Raw genomic sequence first — 24,529 nt, 5'->3', positions numbered from 1 at the left:
TCTTCGACATGGCGCTAACGCTTGCGTTCGCTGCCTCGGACTCTCGCTCATTCACCTGCCCACCCTCGCGACCGCTCGCCCGCACGACCGTTCGCCTGCGCGCCCGCGCGACCGTTCGCCGCCTCGGACTCGCGCTCATTCACCTGCCCACCCTCGCGACCGCTTGCTTGCGCGACCGCGCGCCCGCGCGAATGCTCGCCTGCGCGCCCGCACGATCATTCGCCTGCGCGTCCACACGGCCACGTGCCTGCAGGTTTACGCTCATGCACGTCCGCGCACATGCTCTCCAATGTTCGCCCGCGCGCGAACCGACGGTGTTCCGTCGCGCGAACCGACGGGGTTCCCTCGCGCGAACCGACGGGGTTCCCTCGCGCGAACCGACGGGGTTCCCTCGCGCGAACCGACGGGGTTCCCTCGCGCGAACCGACGGGGTTCCCTCGCGCGAACCGACGGGGTTCCCTCGCGCGAACCGACGGGGTTCCCTCGCGCGAACCGACGGGGTTCCCTCGCGCGAACATCGGCTTAATTCTTGCAGTATCCATTGCTCGTCTATGGGTTATCGCTCGCCGACCACCAGCTCTCGCCTTTCCTACCACGCTCGCCCTCCTTCTGCGCTCCTTCGCTCACCTTCGTTTGCGTGACCGCGCATGGGCGCTTCCACGTTCACCCACGCGCAAATCTTTGAATTACCGTCGCGCGAGCTCCAGGGCGATTGCAACCACGATTCCCATTGGGGTTTTCTCAGCATGGCCAGCCTGGCGAGTTCTTCTGGAGCGTATTTCCAGAACACGGCCTCACCCCGTAAACGCAGAGCATGGCACTTGCAAGAATAGGAAGAAACTTCAGAGAGGTCTGAGCAACACTCCTCTTTCCAGAACCTGGGTTAGCCCTTCCCCATCATTCCCTGGAAGGATTTTTGGGGGGGGCTTTCCGTTCGAGATTTCTCCATCGGCCATGGGGGTGACTGCTTACCCCTTCCTCTGGGGGTTACCAGGTTCTTTCCCTCCTCGGTTATGGCCCGAGGTTTGGTTCAAGGAAGCTACAGGAAGAGCATGGGTACTTTCCTCCTCCCGGGCTCAGGCACCTTGGCGTTTCGTCGTTAAGTATCTAACTTGCGGACAAGCTCGATGTTGTACCATCTGGACGCGCTGACTGAGGGCTTCCTTCGGGTGTCTCATCTGTGGTTTTCACTCCTCCAAGGCGCTTTCTTCCAGACTCTGCAGGGCTCCAGCGCCTTTTTCTTTCAACCACGTCGGCCTAAGTTATCGGCTACGACAACTGAGACAAGGTGTCCAATTGCAGTTTCCTCCTGTCAGGAACAGATGGCACGGGAGGCTCCCCCGGGGGGGCATAGCCCTAAAGGGAGCGGCAGAGTTCACGAACTCTAGGATTGCAGGTTTCACGCTGGGGGATGCTTAAGGTTACTCATCCGGATGACAGCTTCCCGATGCCCATTCCCGCACGATCTCTGTGATCAGCCAAGGATATCGCGCCTGCCGTCTCTGTCAGCGAATTCAGTGTCTCTGAACCTCTATGCCATAGCGTCGGCAAGAGTTGCCCTGTTGGGCAGAATGATCCATACCTTAGGCGAAGGTCCTCCATAAGATCGTCGACGGCTTCACCCCCGGCCTCTTCAGTCGATCCTTTCTTGTAAGGAAGGATCTGAGAGGGGAGTTCCGTAGTTGACCTCGCAGCCCTGATCAAGTTTGTCGAACAAACTTCGGCCAGCGTAGAACAGCAGAATCGATCAGACTGGTAACGAGGCGACAGGACTCCTTAAACCCTGGATCGGAAGGACGGGTACTTTCAGTTTCCATTCCATCCATCTTCCAGGGAGCTCGTGGAATTCAGCCTAAACTGCAAGTATTCCTGCTTATGATGCAGTGTGGCGATCCCGCCGTGGCATAGCAGGTTTTTTTCCCCAGAGAACTCTCCCTGCTTTCCTCTCCCTGGTCAACTCCGGTAGGCTCGGGTTCGATCTTCTTCAGCGCCGGGACAAGCTTCCGGATGCTTACCTTGAGTGTGGGTTCATGGTATTTTGCTTGGAGCCTTCTCTTCTTCTGCCTCAACATCTGGAGTATCTGGCCATGATATTGAGTCAACGGCCTTACCACTTTGGAAACCCCGCTTCTCGTCCGTCCAGCGAGGTTAAGCAACGTCGGTTCTGGTCGGTACTTGGATGGGTGACCACCTGGGGACGCCAGATTCTGTTGCCACATCCTCCGAGCCTTCCTTTCAGTTGACTGTGGCAAGACTGAGGAGAGTCGCAGTACCTGTTCTCAGTCAAGCAGAGCTTTCAGCCCTACCTTGGAACGTTTCCAAGTTCTCCTTTCCTCATTGACCCGTCTATAGTCCGAACGGTCGCCTCAGGATAAGTTCCATGGGGGGCGGTCCAAGTTCCGGTGGTTTCAGGCAACGATTAACCGGACTTCCTGGCCCCTATGGGACCAGCGGAACTATTAGACCTGCAATGGGTGTTGACCTATGGAACCTCGTGATGGTAGTGGATATTCTCGTCCTTTCCCCACATTCTTGATGCTGTTCTCGGACTCTTCAAAGAAAAGGGGGGGGGGGGTCATGTTCCGGTCTAGGCCTATGGTCAAGACCTGAAGGATACCTCACCATCATTCAGGCAGGCTTAGGGGCCGTAGTCTGGCCCCTCTACAGATCCTACAGCTCCTGCCGAGTCGCTTCGTACGCGTCGACTTCATGATTCTGGCGTGTTCTAACCAGCAGGGGACGCATTTTCACACCTTCACATCTTGCAGTAGAGATACCGGGATGATTGAGATACTCTCAATACCACCATCGGCTCTCTCATTCCAGGCAGAGGAATGTTCTCTCCGACTATCCGAGCAGAGCCTCGTAGAGAGGATGTACCTGGGGGTCTTTGGCCTTGAGTAACAAGCAAGTCCTGGTCTGGGGGACCTGATCGCGACAGCTTGGAACCTCAAGCTTCCGCTGTTCTTCCCCCCAGTCTCAGACCCCGAGAGACTGGCAAGATGCATTCCGGTGATGGTGGGACAACTTCGACGCCTGCGTCTTCCCTCCTTTTTGTCTGTGGACAATGGGTCTCGACAAGACCAGGTTGTCTCTCAACCTTTCAATGGGAGAGCTCCACTGGGGCTATGCGCAGAACGGTTTCTGGACCCTCTGCTTCCCCTGACGGAACTCCCGGGAGAGCTTCTCCCACTGCGCAGACTACTAAAACAACCACACTGCAACATCTCTCCCAAACCGGGGCGTCGCTTCGGCTTCATGCCTGGAGACACTACGCCTCCTCCTCAAGAAGAGACAACCCGCTACAGTCGCGGTACGGAGGTCGCGTCATCTGCGATAGTCATCCGCAGGGGTCTTCCAGGCAAAGTGAAGAGTCTTCGGTGGTTGGTGCCGTGGGAGATATACCTCTTCCCTTGAGGCCTCTTCTCCAGCAATAACGAACTTATTGCCTTTCGGCGGGAGGAAACTCCTTTCCGCTCTCGGCAATGAAGCCTGTCGCTCAGCCTTTCCCTGACCTTCAGGCTTAAAGGAATAACTTTTTCCTGCCCGCTGGATCTTTCCTCGCTCATACGAAGCTACGATCGTCCCTGCCCTAGTCGGAGGAAGACCTCCAACTTGGAGCATGGCTCGGACTTTTTAGTCCCTTAAGAGATCTTCTCAAGACCCTTTACGACAGGCCTCGGATTGTAGTCCGCCTTGGGTCTCCTGCTCACTCTGGCCACGGCCAGTGTGTAAGCAATCTTCTTGGTCTCATACGACTCCGCCCTTTCTAGGAAGAGGGGAAGGCAACATTCAGGTTTGCTCCTGAGTTGTTGACTAGACTCAGAATCTGGGGGTCCCGGCCCTTCGGTCCAATCCCTTCAAGATTTTTAGTCTCTATTCTGTATCTGATGTCTCAAGACCTTCTCTTTCTTGCCAGTAAAGGAATCGAGAGGTTAGCTTTGGGAACAGCTGCAGTTTGTCCTCAGTTGTAGCCGATTTGGGAGCACAAGGAGGACACGGGTGAGAGTCACCAGTATACCTCTTCAGCCCGGACTCAAGGACATTCATCTCGACCTGTCTCCAGACCCTCCCCCGTCACGTTGCCCTACAGCACGATGTTGGATACATTGCAACGTCCCTCGCCTTCAAGTAATACTACTCTGTGACGCAGGTGCTACAAGCTGGAGTCTGGAAGCGTCTAATGACCTTCGCAGCCCGCTTCCTGCAGGGCGTGACCCACAGGAGTCTCGATACGTTTTCTATCGCTCTGTGGTGGCTACACAACAGCTGGTCTAACCTCAGGCTCCTTTTTGGACAGGTAGCAGAAGGTTTAGGGCATTGTTATCAGGTTTTAGTCTGCATGAATGAAAGAAGTATGTCTGGCCCTTATTTCTTTCTTCATCATCCCCTCTACGGGGAAGCAGCATCCTGGTCTCTGCATAGCTGACCTCGAACCTCTGCAGGTAAACCATGCTTCCTTGTGTTCCGAGTATTGAGTCAATACTGTCGCGTCCCCCATACCCTGACGATGTGGTATTGGGAACGTCCTAACCCAGAGTTCCTTCTGGAACTCCAGGTCAACTGCCTAGGACGGGTCACACTTCTTCCTTCACACACAAGCTTATGTAGGCCACACGGTTCCTTGCGGAGCAAGGAACTTGTGAGGTGCAGGGACTCCTTTTCTCGAGTGTGACTCACTCGGATTCTGAGTCCCCGGGTAAAGCCAAAGCCAGTATGGCTGGGGACTTTCCACCCTACCTAAGGGGTAAGTCACTCAATGTAAATAGCGTGGTTTGTATTTCGGTTACGAAACAAATGACAAATTCGAAGATAATTTGTATTTTTCCTAACCATACAAACCTTAGCTATTTACACATATTTGCCCGCCAGCCCTGTCCCCCAAGACAAGTCCTACCTCTAAGTGAAAGTGAGCATTCATCTGTGTGTGAGGGGGGAGGAGGGGTAGCTAGCTACCACTCCCCTACCCCCCCCGCTAACTAGCGCGGGGGTAAAACACCCTCGTTAAATTCAAATGGCTCGCCATTTCAGCTGCGCTAAAAGGTAAACCCAATGTAAATAGCTAAGGTTTGTATGGTTAGGAAAAATACAAATTATCTTCGAATTTGTCATGTTTGCATGGTTAGGTAAAATAAAAACTGGCTGGAAAGTTATCCCGAGATGCCAAAACTCGGACCCTCAAGTGGTGAGTGTTAAGATTCCTTACACCTCGTACACCAGTTATGTGACTACCAACGGGTCCCTGGCCTATGCAATAAAGGACACAGAGCAGAAAATCTGTATTGTAACGACATAATGTATATCCAAGGTTTTGCCTAGATCCAACCATTGGCCATATGTATACTAATGGGTTTACATGGATCCAACCATGGTCCCTATGTATACTAATGGATTTGCCTGGATCCAACCATGTGCCATATGTATACTAATGGGTTTGCATGGATCCAACCATTGGCCATATGTATACTAATGGGTTTGCCTGGATCCAACCATGGTCCCTATGTATACTAATGGATTTGCCTGGATCCAACCATGGGCCATATGTATACTAATGGGTTTGCATGGATCCAACCATTGGCCATATGTATACTAATGGGTTTGCCTGGATCCAACCATGGTCCCTATGTATACTAATGGATTTGCCTGGATCCAACCATGGGCCATATGTATACTAATGGGTTTGCATGGATCCAACCATTGGCCATATGTATACTAATGGGTTTGCCTGGTTACAACACACTCCCCCTTATGAGGAGTGACACTTTTATATTTCACTATAGAACAGGTACAGGCTGAGTGGGGCTTACCTGCAGTTGAATCGATTTCAGTGACAGGGTCTCCGATGCTGTACCCCAAGAGAGATGAAGATTGAAAGGAAAAGAAAAAGCCAGTCATTCTTCACTTGCATCCTAGACTGACACATAACCTCCTTCCTTGATCTGATGCTAATGGTCCTGTGAAAGGAGCCAATTTAGCTATACCAACTGCTGTGTAACTGTTACAGGCCTTGGGAAAAAGGTGTTTAGGGACCTGTGGGTCTGTGGGTCAATTCTCGCAGGTAATGGGCAGTAAATATAAATGGACATTTCCACACTCCTGCTTGTATTACCTGCACAACAGAGAGATTCTTACAAAATGCCAGGGTTGTCCCTACTCCCCTGTTATCATATGTTCTAACCCGAGCTCTACTTGGAGTGAAAGGTAAGGCTGGTGAAAGGGTACAGTTAATGACCAGCCTTAGCCAAGAGGAAATTGTATTCTTGTTCAGTTTCATCTTGACATTCTCAGTGTTGATGAAGAGGTGTTGCAGTTGGGGTCGAATTACGAGTGTACGTTTTAAGATATTTAGAAAATAAAAAGAAAAAGAGAGATTGCTGTCAAATTTTTGACATTGGCATGCACTAGAAAGGAGATTTTGTGGTTTAGCAAAATTGTCATCCATGTACATTTGACAGAAGGATTAAGTTAACAGTGAGGATCTTTATATCCTATTTCGCTTTTAGTTTCAGTATTTGATTAATTTGTGTTTGTGTCACTATTACTTATCCAGAAGTACAATTCATGGAAATGAATATAAAGATACATTATTTCTATACAATTGAATAAAAATAGCTGCCTCCCTCCTCCCCACTTCTATTAAGGTGATACATAACATCAGTGGTCACGGCTTCTCAAGTCTGAATCTTTGTTGACAGTTGTTTTACCTCATATTGACACTTCCTTCTCTGTTCATGAAAGGTGGTTAACAAATTACCAAACCCTATGAGGAGAGGGAATGGATGCAGTAGAATTTTTTTCATCCATAGATTAAGTTAGCACTTGTCATTGATAGGTTTTTCCATTCTAAGAGAAGTATAGAAAAAATAGGAATTAGTTTAAAAATCATCATAATGTAAATATTCTACATTTATCTTGTGGGGAATAACGGGGGAGGGTGGGCTGTGGCACCCTAGCAGTACTAGCCAAACTCGGCTGAGTCCTTCGTCAGGCTGGGAGGAGCGGAGAGAGGAAAGGTCCCATTTTGTTCCTTTGTTTGATGTCGGCTACCTCCCGAAATTGGGGGAAGGGCCTTGGTAAATAAAAATAGATGGAGTGAGTATTTCCCACAATTTTCCTATATTATTCTAATGATTTTTGGTTAATGAAATTTAACATATACAGTACAGTCATACCTCTCTTCACGAAAGACTGCTTACGAAATTTTCAAGCTACGAAGCGAGATGTGAATATTTTTATGACTCGCTTTACAAAAAATATTTCACCTTAAGAAAAGAGATTTGCCAACCAGGCTGAGAATGAAATAGTCACCCATCTCAGAGTTGAAGAAAATGGGTACAGGCAAGAAAATAGAAAATGTAGCTGTAGTCGATAATAGGGGTAACTATGATAGTACAGTATTGTACTGTTTGTATTGTATTATTTTCCAATTATTATTACATTATGGTGTAATAACTACTTAATTTACAGGTATTAACATTTAGTTTAGGTATATTGAATGGTTCAAATGTATTTGGCTGTACAGTATTTCATTGTGGTTATACTGTAGCTTTATAATGAGATTTAATGTGGTGTTTGGTAGGGTTTGGAGCAAATTAGGCAATTTGCATGTGAAATATTTTACAACACGAAAAAATCACTTTCCGAAAGCCACTCCAGAACTAATTAATTTCGTGTTGTGAGGCATTACTGTATTGGCAAATATTTTCAAAGGTTTATCTATTTACAGAGGTCCAGAGATTTTAGAGGAAAATGCTGATGATAGTGGAAATGATATTGATGCTCCTGGACCAAGTAATGGAATGCAGCCTTTCAAAAATGGTGTACGATCAGTTCCTCAAAATTGGAATGGGAAACCAAAGACTGCCGTTCAGCTTGCGGGAGAAGCAGTTGCAACCAGAATAGTTGCAGAGGTTTGTCAATTTTTAGGCTTCAGAGTTCTTAGTTCTCTAAAATATTGATTATTACTTACTCTTGACCTATAACTTGATAAATAGTTTGTAGTAAATTGTTCAGGAATACCCATAGCCACCCCTTACCCAGTCTCTGGGTAGGGTTGCCACCTCACACCAAAAAGTCTTAATTGGCTACCTTCCAGCTTTGCCGAAAGAATATCCATTCATAAATAACTCAAGGTTTGTATTAGTTAGGGAAAAATGCAAATTATCTACGAATTTGTCATATATCTGGAGAGTTATAATTTAGGAATATTATTTTTCTGTTGAATATATGCCACTTTACTTTTTTTATACTATGTTTACAATGATTATTATAACATTAGATATGAATGCATTAACATTGTATTTAAGGTTTTGAAGCTGTTAATAATGTAAAAGTATACAAGCAACTTTATTATTGATTGGTTATTCGATGAAGAAAATATTCCTGCCAAAGTTTTTGTCCAATCACACACTGACTACTCTTATAGGTGGGGCAATTTCTTTTTTATTCTTCCTGATTTGCACAGTGCTATGCCTTAACCTTTCATTTGTTTACAATGAATGTAATATAGGAATTTTTTTAACATAACTAGTGTTTGTAACGTTTGATCTTAAATACATAATATGATTTAATATGATAGCTTTCCCTCAAACACTTCTTCCTAGCATTCGGCATATCTTTCTCTTCCTCCCTCTTCCAGCACCTCACACTCCCCAGGATGACAGCCAAACCAGGCACCCCTTCCCACAACCACCACAAACTCCCGGAAAGTTTCCCAACCAACTTCCCCTTAGGGTTGATTCACACTATCGGTCTGGTCGCGCTCCAGTCATGGTCCGGTCAAATATTGTTATGTGATTTTAAGTGGAAACATTCACACAAGCGCCCTGGTCAGCTCTTCCTCCAGTCTCGCTCAGGTCATGATAGGAAAAAACTCAGTATGTACAATAACAGGTTAATGTTCATTCCCTAAATACATTTCCCAGTATCACTGAATAATATCCCTATACAATTCTGCTTTTTCTTTATATTTATAATTTTGCCAAGACACTGATTGGACCAAGAGTGTGAACATTCCAGTACCTAGAGCGAACCGAGACTAGAGCGTGACCGGACCAATAGTTTGAACCAACCATCAATGAACCTGCAGTAATTATGGGAATTGATTAAAATGAACTAATTACAAAAAAGTATTGACTTTTGGCATCATTGAGGCTTTTAAGACAGCTGGAGTGTTAATATTGCTCTTATATTTGTCTCATTGTTTTACCACCCTTCAATGAACAATGAGTAAATCTTAGCCAACATGAGAATGTGAGAGTCAGTGATATGGACATCTGGGGAGGTTCTTGGAAATAAAGGGAATTTAATAATTTTTTTTTTCATTTTTTTGCTCACTTGATTTTTATATACATGGTATGTTAAAGAATAAGAAATACTTTCAACTTCAAAACTGAATGGTGGGAAACCGCTTGCGCTCCTTACTATAACCACAAGATTATTTCATTATCTTGCAAGTGGCATGTGTCATATGTAATGAAAGAAAATGGTAAAATTTTAATACATTCTTAGGTAAAAGATGATAGATTGTGCTTCTGGAGAAGAAGTAATATGAAAATCAGGTGATAGCAGAAGTAACAAATTTTATTATTTAGATTCCATTTGTAAAAATTATTTTTAAATATATCTTAACATTGTTAATAATGAAAAATTTTCTGTAATAATATCATAATGTTTTATATTTAATTTTTTTTAGGCAGATGGAGGTATGTATAGCTTTGAGGATGCCATCCCACAATTGATTTTCTTTGAAAAACGGTCAGCTGCTAGTGGAAATTGGAATACTCTTTTGGATATAGGGCCAAGTTTCCAAATTGCCATTACGGGGAGAATCAAGGTAAGATTTTTCCATTAATTTCGTTCCCATTACTTATGTCTTGCAACGTGTTGTGAGGAGGAAAGTATGTATGTCTCTTAACCTCGGAAAAAATGTACAGTAGTACCTCGATTTACGAGTTTAATTTGTTCTATGAGCGAGCTTCTACCAAAAAGGTTCATATTCTAAAGCAATTTTAACCATAGAAAATAAAAGAAATTCTTTTGAAGAAGTATTGTGCAAGTACATAAATACACACACTAATTTGTGAAGGTTTAATAATAATAATTATTGAAAAACTTATAACCCTAACATCAGAAAGTAATAAAGATTAATCAGTGAGTTTTTCAAAGGATCTCCAATGGCCTGCTCTTGCTCTAAAACCAAAGTTTAGCTAGCCCTGGACAAGGCCTCATGTAGGGATGGGTAACATTGGTGTCTTTGTTCCGATTGATGAAACTTAGCTGTGGGAAGAAGCTTGGTATAGGAAATGAGAGTTGGCTTGTTAGTGGGATGTTTTTGAGCCCTCTGCTGGATCTTATAGACTGTGGACTTTGGAAGAAGCTTTCTGCTTTTTAAGGAACGGTGAAAAATCTATCCTTCATACTCCAGAAGTGATGTGACTTCAGCTTTGTCCACAAGGGCCTAGGGGAAGAGCAATTTCCACATTAGATCACTGTACAAAAAGATTCCTCAACCTCCACAGTCTCTTTGATCAAAGTCACCATTCCTTACCACAAACTTTTTCCTAATAATGTTCTACGAGGCGTCATAGAAGGGGAGACACGATAGCTTGGCTACCATTGAAGTGGGCATTTGCAATCCTCCTATAGTTCCCATTTTTAAAGATTCCATGGTGGACGCCAAATTAAACAAGGTCTGTCTGGCACTAAAATCCGTAGTCCGAAGATGATCTTGGACCAAAGGGAAATGGTCCCCTGATTAATTGGTCCCAACCCATTAAGGTGTTGTGGCCTGATTGGTAATGTCTGTGCCTGGTGTTTGCCAGATGGAGGTTCGAGTCGAGCTTAGACTGGTTAGTTCCTTTATTGTCTGCACCCTTGCCATCCTTGTGAGCTTGGAAAGGAAGACATCACAAAACCTTAGTTCTAGGAAGCCTTCGAGCTCTTAAGGTACACTCACAGAAAGAGACTACACTCTTTGGGTAAGGTAAAATCACCTTTAAGCAGCAATTCTCTCAATTGGTTACTAATTTTACCATTTTGGCAAAAAAGGGTGTTTTCTGGTCAGGCACTGGCTTTCCAACCACCCAAAGTATCAAGAAAACTGATGTCAAGAAGAAAACCTCCATCGTCTGATATTGCTTCTGCTAAGTTATTGAGAGCAGCCTTGTGTGGCATCAGAACAAACACCTTCGTGCTTAGCTGGGAACATGCCACAAGAGATTGATCTTGAATCTCCATCTTGAGTCTGGAAATGCAGAAAGGTTTTTAAAGTATGTCATTGAATGACAAATCCATATATTTATGCTGAAAAACATTCCACTAAGGACAAAGTGCATATCCATCACTTGATTGTCAAGGGTTACCTTCTGAATTCCCTTTCTCAATGTCCATGTCAGAAGCCCCTCTGCCTCATCCCCCCCCCCCTCCCCCCCCCCTCCCCCCCCACTACCAAGCCTTCATGACTTGAAACAGAAGCGAGTCTCTCCCTGGACTTCATTGGAAGCTGGGAACCTGAAGTCCCAAGCACAACCAAATCCCTAGAGACCCCATTGGAGCATCCCTTGGAAGATGATACCCCAAAGGCCCAGCAACAGCTGAATTCAAAGAACCAGAAGGACGAACTCCCATATGAGCTCTCCTTGGAAGTTGGTAACTCGAAGACTCAGCTGAATCCCCAGGCTGGAGCGAGAAGGCGGCAGAAGGTAGGTTAACAGTATCTGGACGGATCCAGTCTTTCATGCACTTATCAAAAATATTCACTTTAGTAAGAGAGGTGATGGTCCATCCTAGACCTAATATCATATAACCTCATGGTTTACCAAGCCAAAGGTTATGAGAACAACTACTAGAGTGAACTTACCTGACCTTAAAATAGGCAGAGATTCACTTAATATATGATTATATCATACCTCTCATCTCTTCCTCCTCTACCCATGTCAGATGTATATGGAAGGACAATTACCTGTAAGAACGTCTGACTGACCAGTCAGTCCCCTCATCTCATGGTGATATATGCAATTGTAGGAGGATGGGAACATCTCCCCAGAATATTAAGTATTCCCTTACAGTCATGTTAATTTTAAAGTAAGTTTTAAGGAACGGCTGTGATATGCCTGAGCAAGTTTACTAATCCCATCTTACTACTAACCTTACCAAGGTTATAACTGATAGCCTAATTAAAACTCAGTTGGAATTGAGCCAACATTAAGCCAGAAACTGACTGCAGTACAATTAAATATACAGTAATAATATGCATACCTACTGGCTAGACAGCCTCCAATGAGGTTATGCTACCCTAACCAAGGTGTAGATATCCGAAGTTTAAACTTATTTGTATTCATAACAATGTAATAATTGGAACTTGATAATGAAATGAAGTACCCAAATGACGCCGGTAATCAACAACCCCCCTTTGACATTACTAAGAGGCAAAACTGTCTAGGACAGTAAATGTATGCATGAAATTATAGGAGACAATACGCTATCGTTTGGAGGTCAAGAAATAAACAATTACTTGAGTCCAAGCACTAACCAATAAGATTATATTCTATAATTAAGAGGAGGAGGAAGAAGAGTAATAGTTTTCCCTCTGGAACAGCCTTCATAGTTTGTCTGTGTAACAGAAATTATTTTCCCAAATCTTACTTGTGCGTGAATTTTTTTTTTTTTTTTTTTTTTTTTTCAAATTTTATCTCCTCCCACATTCTTTTGGAAAGAAGTAAAACATCTCTGTTTAGTAGGGAAAATATGAACTATATGGAATAAAAAGAGTAACTATAGTATACATATAATAAAAATCATCTTCCATTTTTGAAAGTATAAAAACTCAAAATATTGTATAGAGGCATGAATTTTCACAAAACACAATGCATTGATGACACTGAAGGTGTTGCTTGGAAATATATCAGAATCAAGTCATATAAAATTTTTGGATGTTTAAAATTTGTGGAAAACTAGAGGGAGATAGAATTTGAATGAAAAAAATGTATTTAAAGATTTTCTTTTACATTAATTCATTGATAGAACTTTTAAGTATTAGCTACTAGGCTCTTGGTCACCTTTCCTACTAAATGGGGTTATTTCGTAGTTGCCAACTACTCTTTATTCCTAAGATCAGTAGCTTTACTGTATAAGGCACCTGGTTTGTAATCACCTTCATCTTTTACCAACTTTTTTTTTTTATGCCTTGTATCCAAACATCCTCCTTCTTCATTTTTCTTTGTTTATTAGAGCCCTTCTTCTTTAGTCTGCTTGGGCATGATTAACCCTTTTACCCCCAAGCTATTTGGAACTTTTCAACCTTTAACCCCCAGGTGTTTTTTTTTTTTTCTCAAGCACATTTTGCAATATATGTTTTTTAAATTGCTCTTAACAGCCTTAGTTTTTGTCATAGAGAGGTCAGGTTGGTCTCATTTGTTTGGAAAATGCCTGAAGTTTCTCATAAAATTATCAAAAATATGCAAAAACAAAATGTAAATAGCAGTTTTTTGCAAGGACGTACCGGTACGTCCACTGGAGGTAAAGGGATGAGTTTTGTGAAACGTACCAGTACGTCCATTTGGGGGTAAAAGGGTTGATGTAGAACAGCATAAAAATTACACAGAAAACCCAAAAATTGCATAAGGCGGGCGCCCAGAAAAGAACTTCACAATAATCTTTCAATCTCTTGATAGAAACGTTTGCCAATGGTCTCTCCTACTTCCTACCATGTGTTGCTGATGCTCAAAATTTTAGTCTGAAGGCTATGAAATATGAATATGAAAATTAAATAATTTTCTCATAAAGTAACAATGTCAGTGGTTGCTATGGCAGATAACTATAAATTCTGGATGTCTATGCGTGAACAAAATCGCCTTATTATCCTATGAAGAAGCCTCTAAATGGCATCGTCTTACATCTGCCAATGGAACAGACCTTATGCATTATAAAGATGACAAAATTTGAAAATGTCTGCTATCCAAAATGGCTATTTTGTAGGCTGCCAGTACCTATAATAAAGCTAATATGTGCATTATTATTATTATTACTAGCCAAGCTACAACCCTAGTTGGAAAAGCAAGATGCTATAAGCCCAAGGGCTCCAATAGGAAAAAATAGCCCAGTGAGGAAAGGAAATAAGGAAATAGATAAATGATGAGAACAAATTAACAATAAATCATTCTAAAAACTGTAACAACGTCAAAACAGATTTTTCAATATTAAACTTACCCGATAATCATGTAGCTGTCAACTCTGTTGCCCGACAGAATTCTATGGAGGGATACGCCAGCTATCACAATACTAGAAGGGGGTGTTCTTACCAGCGCCACCTGTGGCCAGGTACTCAAGTACTTCTTGTTGACACCTCCTCAATTATTCCTCTGTCGTGCTTCTGACAAGACGTTCTGGGATACGCTTATGTTCTTGGAGTATTTTCACGACTTTGGTGAAGTATTTCTCTTTGATTTCGGCTGTCGCTTTACTGGAAACTTCTATTTTAGCTTAGTTAGCTTTTGGAATTAATTTGATTATTTTTGGTGACGAAGAGAGTATGAACTCTCGTTCACCTTTCAATGGCCGACCCTTCCCTTAGACGGGAGTGTTGGTGTCTAAGAGAGTATAGACTCTCTTTCTTAATTTTGCTTAACAAAAGTTATAGATTTATTTTATATCTCTCCGCCTCTTATAGGCCTCTTCGATTAACTTCCTTTTATTATAAACTTATTAAAATTAATTTTTATATTTGTTTATATTCGACCTTCCTAATAGTAGGCGGTCTTTTCTTGGTACCGAAGTTAATTATCGTGAGCCCGTCATTTCGGTTTTACCTGTTAACATATTATGCTATTTTAAGGTCTTTGAAAGAATTTCTTTGATAGTCTCGTACTTTTTCAAAGTTGAACTAACGTTTTGTTTGTCTCGGCAGTTGTTGACGTTCAGAACGTTTCAACTTGCACTCTATCGTTACGATAGAGAAAGAATGTTCACGGTTTCACATTGCAGTAAGAGTAACCGTGTCTAGCGTTTTGTTCATTCTTTCTTAACTTAATGGTTTTGATCCTAATAAGGAACTTTTCTTTTTGGGAAATTTTTCAGTTTTTTCCTTTAACAATAATATGTTTTAACGATATATATGATTGGGCTCTTCTCTCAGGTTCTAAGTCAAGAGAGAGAGAGAGAGAGAGATAGAGACGGAGGGAGAAAGAGGATAAACGTTTCCCTCAAGCCTGCCAGGCGTACGAGTAACGTCGTTATCGTTTTGCTCTTATCCCTAGTCTCTTTAGGGGAAGAAACTAAACGTTTCTAGAGTGATCTAGTGTTTAGTCTCTTTCCAGCCACTGAATTTTCTTTCATTAGATTTTTCTGTTACATTGTAATTCTGTTTTCGCAATTACTAACTTTTGAGAAGGATAGAATTGCGTGTTTCAGGTACAAACCACTTAAAGTTTCGAGTTCAGTGAAATAAGTGCAAACAGAAATCAAAGTGATAAGTGATAGCGCAAAGTATGTCAGTGTTATGCGTGAGGGTACTTTTGTGCGCGCCAGTCGTCCTCCCAGTCCGGGACCTCTTGCAAGCTCCCAAGCCCAGGGGAGAAGCAATGTCGAAGGGCATAAGGGTTCGGCAGGCCTTGATCGGCGCACAGAAGTATCCTCGGTGGTTGTGGGCGTGTCTTACCGAGACCGTCACTCCCACCCGCAGACGATTGAGCCCTTATTTTGCTCGTCTGCAGAAGAGATTTAGAGGAGAAAATAAAGGCAGAGTTACTCTGGTCTCAGGTCTCAAGACCTCTTAAACGTAAAGTCCAGACCTATGCCAGACGTACGAAGTAAAGTTCAACAACCCGGCTGCACCCGTTCAGCCTGTGCTGCACCCGCCTGCACTCGCTGCACCCAGTCGCAACACCATCTGCCAGGCGTACGATGTTGTGGACTCTACTACAGTCCATGCAAGCACAGCTTTCGGACTTGATGCGTGAGTGTCGTGCTGAGAGTGTTGCACCTCCTGCACCTGTGGTGCACCAACCTCCTGCACCCGTTCAGCCTGTGCTGCACCCGCCTGCACCGGTGGTGCACCAACCTCCTGCACCCGTTCAGCCTGTGCTGCACCCGCCTGCACCGGTGGTGCACCAACCTCCTGCACCCGTTCAGCCTATGCTGCACCCGCCTGCACCGGTGGTGCACCAACCTCCTGCACCCGTTCAGCCTGTGCTGCACCCGCCTGCACTCGCTGCACCCAGTCGCAGCTCCATCTGCCAGGCGTACGATGTTGAACCACTTTCGGAGTTTGCTGTTCACAGTGTTGTTCAGCCTCAGCCTTCTTTAAGGCAACCCTTGCTTTGGGATCAGGAGAGTTACACTCTTCCTCCTCCTCCCCTTGCTGCTCCTCCAGTGGTGCAACTCTCGGTTGGGGTACAACAACCTCTCCCCTCCGTGAGTCTGTCTGCTCAACCAGCGCTGCACCGAGTTCAACCCTCATCTAGGCAAGCTCATCTACACCATGCACTTGCGCCTCAAGAGCCTCAGCTTGCTAGAACTTTACCTTGTTCTGCGCAGCCTCAACCTTCTCATGCTCCACTCATCTCTCAGGAACAGGAACGGACTACTCCGCCTCCGTCCTCCGCTTAGCTGGTACAATCCTTGGGTGCAACTCTTGCTAGGAGTCAACCTCCTTCACCCTTGCACCTGCCTTCTGCTCCGTCTGTTGTTCAGCCTATGCAGTCTGAACCTCAGGTTTTCCCTCAAGTTGAGGAAACCTCTGTTGTTGTTCCAGCTCGTTCTGACTCTGCTGTTCAGCATACCATGGTTCAACCCCATGCAAGCATGCATTAAGCACTCTAGCACTGGTCATGGAATTTCTGAGAAATGTTAAACGCCATGCACACGCTCTGCTTTCCTTTCAGCAGGCTCTGCTTACAGCAGGCTCTACTTCCTACATGCTCAGCATTCAGCATGCTCTGCATTCAGCATGCTCTGCATACAACATGCTCTGCATACAGCATGCTCTGCATTCAGCATGCTCTGCATACAGCATACTCTGCATACATCATGCTCTGCATACCTTACCGCATGCTTCTCAACACATCTTGGGTTGTTGCCAACTCACTAGACTGTCAAGCAGTTTCATAACGTTGCCTTCTAGTCTGCTGCTTTGCACCAGTGAACCCTCACTCAGAGAACTTAGCTTTTCTAGGATAAGGTCCCTGTAGATGAGAAAGTTCTTTTCTCCCTCCTTCTGATATTCCCTTGAGGACTCTGTCATTTGGAGGGAGCCTTTAGCTGCATAACCTCTTATGGACTTTTATTTAAGCATAACATGCTTACAGGGAAGGTAATGGTTACACTTCAGCCGCTAATCCCGTCTGTTACCACACCTGCTCCCATAGACCTTGAGCTGTGTTGCATGACATGCAGTCCAAGCTTAGTCCTTGTTAGAGGATTTTTTGTTTACGGAGTCAATGTGTCACGGGGAAGACGTTCAACAACCAACAGAAGGGACTTGTTGTGACGCAGTGGGCAACCTCAGCAACCCGTTAAGGAGTTGTCTGTACGACCCAGACAGTCTAGACAGATTCGGGTTGTCACTGTACTGCCTCGCTTGCCCATGATTGACAGTTTACAGACTGTGCAGCAGTATCATGATCTTGTGTCCGGCTCCGTCAGACGACTGGCTTTTAAGAGCTCCCTCAAGTCGTCGCTGTCTGGAGATTTTCAAATGGACTATGGATCTGACCAAGGAACTGGGCCTCCTGGTCAATTTTGAGGAGTCTCAGCTCGTTCCATCCCAGACCATTGTCTCCTTGGGTATGGATCTTCAGAGTCGAGCTTTTCGGACTTGTCCGTCGGCCCCAAGGATCTTCCAAGCCCTAGAATGCATCCAGAGCATGCTGAGAAGGAACCGATGCTTAGTCAGGCAGTGGATGAGTCTAACAGGGACACTTTCATCACTGGCCCTGTTCATCGAGTTAGGGAGACTCCACCTCCGCCCCCTTCAGTATCATCTAGCTGCTCACTGGATAAAGGACATGACGCTAGAGACGGGCTCAGTTCCTGTTTCCGAAGAGATGAGGTCTACTCTAACGTGGTGGAAGAACAGCATTCTTCTCAAGGAAGGTCTACCATTGGCTGTTCAGTCCTCCGACCACCGTCTCTTCTCGGACGCATCGGACACGGGCTGGGGTGCGACACTGGACGGACAGGAATGCTCGGGAACATGGAATCAGGAGCAAAGGACACTTCACATCTATTGCAAGGAGTTGTTGGCAGTTCATTTGGCCTTGATAAACTTCAAGTCCCTCCAGCTTAACAAGGTGGTGGAGGTGAACTCCGACTACACCACAGCCTTGGCTTACATCTCCAAGCAGGGAGGGACTCATTCGAGGAAGTTGTTCGAGATCGCAAGGGACCTCCTCATTTGGTCAAAAGATCGAAAGCTCACGCTGGTAACGAGGCTCATTCAGGGCGATATGAATGTCATGGCAGATCGCCTCAGCCGGAAGGGTCAGGTCTTCCCCACAGAGTGGACCCTTCACAAGAATGTTTGCAGCAGACTTTGGGCCCTGTGGGATCAGCCAACCATAGATCTATTCGCTACCTCGATGACCAAGAGGCTCCTCTTGTATTGTTCTCCGATTCCAGACCCAGCAGCAGTTCGCGTGGATGCCTTTCTGCTGGATTGGTCCCATCTCAACCTGTATGCATTCCCGCCGTTCAAGATTGTCAACAGGGTACTTCAGAAGTTCGCCTCTCACAAAGGGACACGGCTGACGTTGGTTGCTCCCCTCTGGCCCGCGAGAGAATGTTTCACTGAGGTACTGCAATGGCTGGTCGACGTTCCCAGGACTCTTCCTCCTAGAGTGGACCTTCTGCGTCAACCTCACGTAAAGAAGGTACTCCCAACCTCCACGATCTTCGTCTGACTGCCTTCAGACTATCGAAAGACTCTCAAGAGCTAGAGGCTTTTCGAAGGAGGCAGCCAGAGCGATTGCCAGAGCAAGGACGACATCCACTCTCAGAGTCTATCAGTCTTTATGGGAAGTCTTCCGAAGCTGGTGCAAGGCCAATGCAGTTTTCCTCAACCAGTACCAATGTAACCCAGATTGCTGACTTCCTGTTACATCTAAGGAACGTAAGCTCCCTATCAGCTCCTACGATCAAGGGTTACAGAAGTTTGTTGGCAGCGGTTTTCCGCCACAGAGGCTTGGATCTTTCCTCCAACAAAGATCTACAGGACCTCTTAGGTCTTTTGAGACCTCAAAGGAACGTCGGTTGTCCACTCCAGGCTGGAATCTAGACGTGGTCCTAAGGTTCCTAATGTCATCAGGATTTGAACCGCTCCAATCAGCCTCTTTTAAGGACCTCACATTAAAAAACTCTTTTCCTCGTGTGCTTAGCAACAGGTAAAAGAGTAAGTGAGATCCACGCCTTCAGCAGGAACATAGGTTTCACATCTGAAACGGCTACATGTTCCTTGCGGCTCGGTTTTTTTGGCTAAAACGAGCTTCCTTCCCGTCCTTGCCCTAAGTCGTTCGAGATCCCAAGCCTGTCCAACATGGTGGGGAACGAACTTGAGAGAGTACTTTGCCCTGTTAGAGCTCTTAAGTACTATTTAAGAAGGTCAAAACCATTACGAGGACAATCAGAAGCCTTATGGTGTGCTATCAAGAAGCCTTCTCTACCAATGTCTAAGAACTCAGTTTCTTACTACATCAGGCTTCTGATTAGAGAAGCAAATTCTCATCTGAAGGAAGAAGACCTTGCTTTGCTGAAGGTAAGGACACATGAAGTGAGAGCTGTGGCTACTTCAGTGGCCTTCAAACAGAACCGTTCTCTGCAGAGTGTTATGGATGCAACCTATTGGAGAAGCAAGTCAGTGTTCGCATCATTCTATCTCAAAGATGTCCAGTCTCTTTACGAGTACTGCTACACCCTGGGTCCATTCGTAGCAACGAATGCAGTAGTAGGCGAGGGCTCAGCCACTACATTCCCATAATTCCATAACTTTTTAACCTTTCTCTTGAATACTTTTTATGGGTTGTTCGGTCGGCTAAGAAGCCTTCCACATCCTTTTTGATTTGGCGGGTGGTCAATTCTTTCTTGAGAAGCGCCGAGGTTAAAGGTTGTGATGAGGTCCTTTAGTATGGGTTGCAGCCCTGTATACTTTAGCACCTTTGGGTTGATTCAGCCTCCAAGAGGAACGCTGCGCTCAGTAAGGAAGACGAACTTAAAAAAGAGACAGAGTAACGGTTCAATTCGACTTCCTTACCAGGTACTTATTATTTCATTGTTATTTGAGATAACTGTTATATGAAATATGGGATACTTAGCTATCCTTTAATCTTGTACACTGGTTTTCACCCACCCCCCTGGGTGTGAATCAGCTACATGATTATCGGGTAAGTTTAATATTGAAAAATGTTATTTTCATTAGTAAAATAAATTTTTGAATATACTTACCCGATAATCATGATTTAATTGACCCTCCCTTCCTCCCCATAGAGAACCAGTGGGACCGAGGAATAATTGAGGAGGTGTCAACAAGAAGTACTTGAGTACCTGGCCACAGGTGGCGCTGGTAAGAACACCCCCTTCTAGTATTGTGATAGCTGGCGTATCCCTCCATAGAATTCTGTCGGGCAACAGAGTTGACAGCTACATGATTATCGGGTAAGTATATTCAAAAATTTATTTTACTAATGAAAATAACATATTTCATATATAAACTATTAACGTCAAAACAGATATGCCATATATAAACTATGAAAAGACTCATGTCAACCTGGTCAAAATAAAAATATTTTCTGCAACTTTGAACTTTTGAAGTTCTACTGAAACAACTACCTGATTAGGAAGATCATTCCACAACTTGGTAACAGCTGGAATAAAACTTCTTGAATACTGTGTAGTATTGAGCCTCATGACGGAGAAGGCCTGGCTATTAAAATTACATAAATCTGATGAGTAATTCTGGTTTGTTGATTTAACATATTACTGGTGAAAGTTATAAAACAGGACATGATAAAATTGTTTATGATAGTTTAGAGATCAGTGGTTCTAACAAAGATTATTTTGATGTTTCCTACCAGAGATTCTACCCACAATAAACTACATGGTAAATTGCATTTTTGATAAGGTAACTCAGGTCTCCCCATCAGTACCAGACAACACGGTTGGCTTCGCTTCTCATATTGTTGGAGTTGGCTTGTGAAATTGGATGTGTTTTCATTTACTTCATAATTTGAGTTTTATTTTACCACACTACCTTGGTCTTCTTGGGTGGTTGGTTGATTTTTGTGTCCCTTGGATTCCACAGGTATATCACCTAAATGTTTAAAAGTTTGGAACTTGGTATGTTTCTTTTTTATTTGACCCATAATCTACACACCTCTTACTTCTTTCTAGAGTGAGCTTTTAAGGTGGCTCCATAATGTAGTCAAAATTACCATTATGGGATTTAAATGTCTTTTCATCTTGTACATACATACATATACCAAGGCACTTCCCCCAATTTTGGGGGGTAGCCGACATCAACAAATGAAACAAAACAAAAAGGGGACCTCTACTCTCTACGTTCCTCCCAGCCTGACAAGGGACTCAACCGAGTTCAGTTGGTACTGCTAGGGTGCCACAGCCGACCCTCCCCCGTTATCCATCATTAGGGGATTCAGCATTATGAAGCTTCATCTGTGGTGGTTTTCATCTTGTGTGTAGGAATAAGAGGAAGAAAGGTACTATAGCTGAAAGGTTAAAGAAAGCTTGTAGTAATGTCAGTGTTTTGTCTGTTGGCTAAACTTTTACTGGTCCATCTGTGCTTCCTGTCCCAATTACTGGTGTAGGCCAAGACATTTATATTTTGTACTGTATACAAAATATAAAGGAATTTGAAGATGAGTTTACTAAAGATGTTTTGAACAAGCTAAAAGAAAATTTAACTACCTTCCAATTTGATTATCTTTGAATTTTGGAGTTCCTTTTCCTTTGAACCATATCATCCAAAGTTGTAGTTGTTAGTAACTAAACCTGACTCCATATAAAGCCCAGGATTATTTTCTTTCATATTGTATTTCTTTTAGTTAAGAGATTGCACCTTAAAATCAATAGTGTGGTAATTTATATTAGATATGGATGTGATAACCTGACTTAGCCAGGTACTGCATCTAGACTAATGGTTTTTTTTTTTTTTTTTTTTTTTTTTTTTTTTTTTTTTTTTTTTTTTTTGTAGTGATGAAAGTAGTACTATGGGGAGATTGCCTCTTCTTTTTACAGTCAAAAGCTTGTGTTTATTATTTGAATTTTGAACGTTTGGCTATTAAGTAAGATTTATTGACAAGGAGAAAGATTAGACCTTTTTATTTTCTTTATATAAGTATATTTCGCCATTTCTTAAAGCTGTGAATTTTCAGATAAAACACGCTACAGTTCCTTCATGGAAAACAGCATATGCATCTGATGAAAGTGCAGTTATTATCAAAGAAACTTCTTACCACCGAAATGATGATGCACAAACTCCTGTTGACGAGAGTGACGTTATTCCAGGATATAGATATGGAACCACATTGGTTCCTTATTTAGGTGAGCTTTTTAATCTTCATTCTTGCCCTGCATCACAAGGAAGGCTTCATGAAATAATTGTTTTAATGACTTACTCAAAATTCATGTGGTGTCCTTCAGTAAAAGAAATATGACTTTCCGAACTTGTCACAGTAGCTGGCCTGATAAGGAGGAGAGCCAGCCTATAGACTGAGCTTCTCCACCTCAACTGCCTGACATGCCAACAGTTCATTCTTTCATTTTTCTGTGGTTCAGCTGGACACGGTTGTTTTCATATTAGTATTTTTTTTTATTGTGTTTTATTTTGTTTTGGATTAATCCAATACGTATCCTTGATACAGTATGTTGAACCTCGTATGTCTCAGAAATGTAAAAGGGCAAACCAGATCCACACACACACACACACGCGCGCTCTTCCATGTAGAACTAATCTGTGCTCCATTTCATTGCATTTTTTTTTTTTTTATATATAAAACTGCTTATTGAAGACACTAATGACAGATTATTTTTACTTGGTTGATAGAGCTAAAGATAGGAAAGTCAAGTTCAAGAAAAGAGAACATGGAATTGGTATAAGATCTAGTTATAGCACACAGGCTTCCTCTGTCATTCTGGCCAGAATTCCAGAGTTAGGTCAGGCTAAAATTTGGGAGTTGGATTTGAAGGATTTGGAAACGAGGTAGAGGGAGGTTCTAGAGTATTAGATAACAATTTAAAAGAGTTTTTAGCTGTTAAAATTTACATCTGTAACTATACTTACTTGTATACCTAATGCTAATGTAACATGAGTAAGACCTTTTATAATTGCAATATTTTAGGCCTTTCTAGTGTACCAATCGTGTGTCACACGATCGTACATAGTTCATTTTGTGTATATATTATGCTTGTATCTTCGCTCTTCCCTCGCACTAAAAAGAGCCTGAATAAACATGTCTATTTTCTCATCGGTAACGGTGTCTGTTTTGAACATGAAATTTCTTGTTGCCTTGAGCTTTTGTATATAAAGGAGAGTGTTCTATAATAAACTCGCTCAGTTGCTTTCATCCTGTCTTTGAGTCCTAACCTTCTCTCGGCCCGTCACACTAGTATTTCAGACTATAGCAGGTCATGCTTATTGTTTAACCTAATCATATGCCTGTTTCTGACATATCTCTCTCCTTCAGTAGCATCTGGGGTTTTACTTACATATGGCTGTAACTACTGTATCAGCATTAATCTTGCTTAATTTGTCTCAGATGAATTGATGGAGCCTTCAGTTCTTTGCAAAAGAATGTGAATACTTCTCTCTTACATCACAAACAAGTGGCTTTTTGCTTGTGCAATGTTTTGGATACATAGAGTGAAGTAGTACTGTTCCATAGGGTTAGAACTTGTAGTGCTGCCTGCTTATTCTTGCACCATTGTGGGGGGGAAGCAATATATTGATACGCCTACAATAATTCTGGCTTGCTTATTTAAATACCTTGTCTGAAGGCGGCTCACCTATCGCTCCCTCGGTGCATGGCAGATTTATAAATGCAGTACTGTATATTATATGTACAGTAAATCAGTATTGTGGAATCTTCTTTATATCGCCGGTTTCGGAGGTCAGATAAAAAAAAAATTAACTTTTAATCATAATTGTTAAATGAAGTAATTATTGGGCCTAAAAAAAGGATTTTGACAAAGGTAAAATCTATTTCTGGGCGAGGAACCTGTGTCGCCCAGTGAAATGCTCCTTAAAGCACCATTTCTAAGACATAAACTTTGCTAAATATACCAGAGAAAAAAGGAATGCGTGAAATGCCAGGAATTAACCCAGCTCGCTCACTCAATGAGTGTCGATATAGTTACTGGGGCGTGATAGAACCACGACCATAGGTCCCTCACCAGTTAGACCTCTCCTGCTTCAACATCCCCTACTACAACTATCCTCCCTTCACCCCTACCCCTCCCCACCCCCCTACCTTCATTCCTCTTTAGCACCAGCGAAGGTTCAGACGTTTTAAAAATAAAAGTACCA

General features: G+C 43.5%; 1 protein-coding gene and 1 pseudogene across 1 annotated transcript in view; both read left to right on the top strand.

Annotated features, from left to right (window-relative positions):
- Positions 1–24,529, top strand: part of Ku80 — an 83,291-nt gene that overhangs the window by 21,149 nt on the left and 37,613 nt on the right. Inside the window, exons 6-8 of the mRNA XM_068347953.1 lie at positions 7,727–7,910; positions 9,695–9,835; positions 22,380–22,548. Of these exons, the coding sequence (XP_068204054.1) occupies positions 7,727–7,910; positions 9,695–9,835; positions 22,380–22,548 (494 nt within the window). The remainder of the gene's footprint in view (positions 1–7,726; positions 7,911–9,694; positions 9,836–22,379; positions 22,549–24,529) is intronic.
- Positions 2,098–2,216, top strand: LOC137618563 (5S ribosomal RNA; annotated as a pseudogene).

This window comes from Palaemon carinicauda, chromosome 24, assembly GCF_036898095.1.
Source record: "Palaemon carinicauda isolate YSFRI2023 chromosome 24, ASM3689809v2, whole genome shotgun sequence".
Lineage (NCBI taxonomy): Eukaryota > Metazoa > Arthropoda > Malacostraca > Decapoda > Palaemonidae > Palaemon > Palaemon carinicauda.
The sequence above is the reverse complement of the archived record's forward strand: the minus strand, read 5'-3'. Positions and strand labels throughout refer to the sequence as shown.